The sequence below is a fragment of the Formica exsecta genome, unplaced genomic scaffold, assembly GCF_003651465.1.
Source record: "Formica exsecta isolate Colony F162 unplaced genomic scaffold, ASM365146v1 scaffold393, whole genome shotgun sequence".
NCBI lineage: Eukaryota > Metazoa > Arthropoda > Insecta > Hymenoptera > Formicidae > Formica > Formica exsecta.
In genome coordinates, this window is record NW_021851167.1 from 149 (window position 1) to 4,041 (window position 3,893).

Here is a 3,893-nt window from a genome sequence, read left to right on the forward strand (position 1 = left end):
TTTATCAAATTATTTCCGGATACTTATCGCGATCGCGTTTAGAAAAGGAATTTTACAGAGTGTCTCGCATTGCTACTTTATTGCTCGAATATTGCCGTGCGAATAATAACACGTAGGAAAAGAATTTGAGCGTCTCACCCCACTACAATTGTATTCAAGTGTTTTCGTATGAATGATAACAAGACCGTGATACGTAAACAATGTTTACCTGCGTCAATGTTTACGCCGCTAAGGCCAAATACCATGTTAGGTATTGTCCTAATTCGCTGCCGAAATATTTTACGTACTATAAAATATATGTGCGAAATATTAAATTATATACGTATTTTAAATTATAGATCAATTATTTATTAAACGATACACGTAATGTTTCACGGAGCTTATCGTTATATTAATTATTCAATTTTGCGATTTGATCGTTTTACAGCATGTTCTTAATCCAAATTATATCTAGAGCGTCGAAAAGTCAAATGATATAGCATCGTGTATATAATATATTTGACTCTATGTGTTGTTAAAAAAATAATTATTGTCCGCAACGAAACGATAATTTATAATTTGGTTTTTTATTACTTTAATTCTTATTTGATTAAATGAATAAATTACAAAATATGTGATTCAAGATCTATCATCGCGATATATATATGTAGTTACATATTATTTAGAAATGTTAATTAATTATTAATTATATTATAATAGTAAATAATTTTTCAATATTGATTGCGATCGCGTTTAGAGAAGGAATTCTACGGAGCGTCTCGCACGACTACGTTCTTGCTCGAGTGTCGTCGCGCGAATGATAACAAGGCTGTAACAATAGTGCGCTATTTTTTACGCAGCCAAGGCCGCATACCATGTTATTGATAATTCGCTTCCAAAATATTTAATGTACTACGACATAAATATATACACAAAAATATTAAATCTTATAAGTATATATTTTAAATTAATTTTAAATATTTTGAAGGTAAATTTTTTTGCAATTCCGGTTTTTTATTTAGAGTTCTGGATAGCATCCCACGAGATATAAAAGAAACTCTTAATATATAACATACACACACACACACATATAATATTCTAATAATATGCCGTAAGCAGCTCTCATTAAGATATCCACTTTTAAAAAGTGTTAAATCGATATTCGCAAGTATTGTTACCTCTTTTCTGCGATGCTGATTGGTTGTCTCGATGCTGCGCTGTGCATTACTTTAATAAAAGCTTGTCATAAGTGAGTGACGCATTTGACACTTTAAATATTAAATCCGTGTGTAATTTTTATTTAAATTATTCTGAAAAAACGGAGAACTAGAATTAATATGTGTAAATAATTATACACACACGGAAAAAAAAATGCTGTTGCTTCAATTAAAGTCTACGTCACGGGCTGCCACAGACATACATAGTTCATTCAATGATATTTTAATTAGACCAAATATCTGGATTATTAAAACAACTACTCAGATATTTGGTCTAATAAAAATATCATTGTATAAACTATGTATGTCTGTGGCAGCCCGTGACGTAGACTTTAATTGAAGCAACAGAATTTTTTTTCCCGTGCACATATACATAAAACAAATGGCGTGCGCTTATAGTGTTCTAATATTTCAAAATTTTTATCTGTCTCTTTAGTATCATCTCATCGATACTGTTTAATGGCGCGACAAATAAAAAGCAAAATTTTTAAAACATTTTATTATCTTATACTTTAAAAACTGATCAAGTTCTAGTAAAAATTTTATTTTTTATTCGTCGCGCAATTAATATATATATATATATGATTCAATTATATTCTAGAAAAGAAAGTTTGTTGATATAGATCAAGATAAGATAATAAAATAATTTATAAGATAATATGTCACAAGAGATACGAGTATATCGAGATCGTTTTACTATAAGGAATAAAAACTCGAGATTTCCTCCGAACACATTTTAATAGCAAAAGAGTTTATTTCAGAATAAATTCTTCAAATTTACATTTTGATATTATTTTGTAAATTTTTAATTATTCTTTTATGAATTGTGTTTAATTTTCTAGCAAATGAGAAGAAATTAAGCAATATTAAATATAAAATTCTATTAACGTCTACTTTACGGCGCATATAATCTTTTGATACAATGTCTTGATGGCGTTATAATTGGCCATCCTTGCTCAAAATCCAAGACTTTTGTTATATAATTTTATAACAAAATCTAGCATTAGATGACGTAATTTCCCCATTTGCTTAGCACATGATTATAAAATATAGATAAAATCATGAGGACTCTCAAGCTATAACTAGTTTTATCATATAAGCTGATATGATAATCTTTTTTAAGGAATATACAGGGTGTCTCCAATTTAAATGTCAAAACTTTAGGAGCGTTGAATTAAGTCAGGGCGATAATATTCATAACCGCGGAAGCTATCGGCGAGAGACTAAACACAATTGTGATAGTACTGCCCGCGATATAACTCTCATCATGGATCATACTAAATTCTTTTCTAAAACCGCCAATAAACGAAAGTCCAACTTAATTAAGCGATTGAGTAAGTTGTCATATATATTGCATTCATTTTCTGTGTTTGTATTTACGCATTCAAAGTCTTATACGGAAACGTATAAAAGTGTTCACCTCCGATTTTATATAATTTTATATAATACCATATATTTTCTACTCACATATTTTTTATACTATTGCTTCCTCGTACATTGGGAATTAAAAAAATGAAACTTGATATATTTAATTTTAAGCAAATATATATATAGTTGAATATAATGAAATCTATAGAAATATAATAACAAAGACAATATATCATTGTTTCCATACATTTCCAATCACATTTTTATAAAGACAGAAATACACGCAGATTTTAATCCCACAACGCAACGAGGTTTTGAATGAAAAAATATGTAACAAACGAAAATTATAAACGCAAGAATCTTTTTTATCTCCTTAAATCAATTTATTCTTTTCTAAACAGAATTAATAAAATGCATGGATATTCTTGCCTATTAATGTATCACGTTTTAAATTTCCAGACGATCTCTACATATCGCAGTCAAACTGTATATCTTTTGCTGCTGGTATGCCAAACATCGCTACATATCCTGTCGAAGATATTTCCCTGACATACAAGCATGACAATTTAATAAGATTTAGCAAGCATGAATTGACTACAGCGTTGCAATATGGATCTACACAAGGGTAAGTAATATTAATAAATTAATGCATAACAGAAATATAATATTAATAAGTATATAGAGTTATTTTCGAGTTATTTTTTATATAAAAAATAAAAAACTGATTTTTATTAAAAATTAAATTAGAAATTAATTTTTTTATTATTAATTCAAACATTCTAATTCAATATTAAAAAATTTTTTGAATTTATATGTAATATTTTTTTCTATATATACATATATATATACTATAATTATAAATTTCATATATATTACTTGTTACAATATATATAACATACAAAAGAACAAATATTTATTACTTTATCGATAAATTTTTTTATATATAAAAAAAATTGATTTTTATTAAAAATTAAATTAGAAATTAATTTTTCTAATATTAATTCAAACATTCTAACTCGATATTTTATTCAATATTTTCGCATGCTAAAAAAACCGACGATATAATCGAATAAATTACTATAGCTTTATGGAAAATTGCTATACTTGCCGCAGGATTTCAATAAATTTTGAACTACAAATATAGTGAACAGTTAGATCGCAATGCGTTGCAAAATTATAATAGAAATAGGAATGTATGCTTAAATGCAGCGAGATTGGCATATAATTCGCGAATCAATGAATTGTATTATGACCAAAATTATAGTTTTTTTTTTATATGTTAGTCGATTTTTAGGTAAATCGATATTATTATTTTTTTCGTTTTATATT

General features: G+C 27.0%; 1 protein-coding gene across 1 annotated transcript in view; it reads left to right on the top strand.

Moving 5' to 3' along the window:
* Positions 1–3,023: 3,023 nt before the first annotated feature.
* Positions 3,024–3,893, top strand: part of LOC115239691 (kynurenine/alpha-aminoadipate aminotransferase, mitochondrial-like) — a gene marked incomplete at its 5' end in the record, with an annotated part of 7,649 nt that continues 6,779 nt past the window's right edge. The window contains one exon of the mRNA XM_029814351.1: positions 3,024–3,189. Coding sequence (XP_029670211.1) covers positions 3,024–3,189 — 166 coding nt within the window. The remainder of the gene's footprint in view (positions 3,190–3,893) is intronic.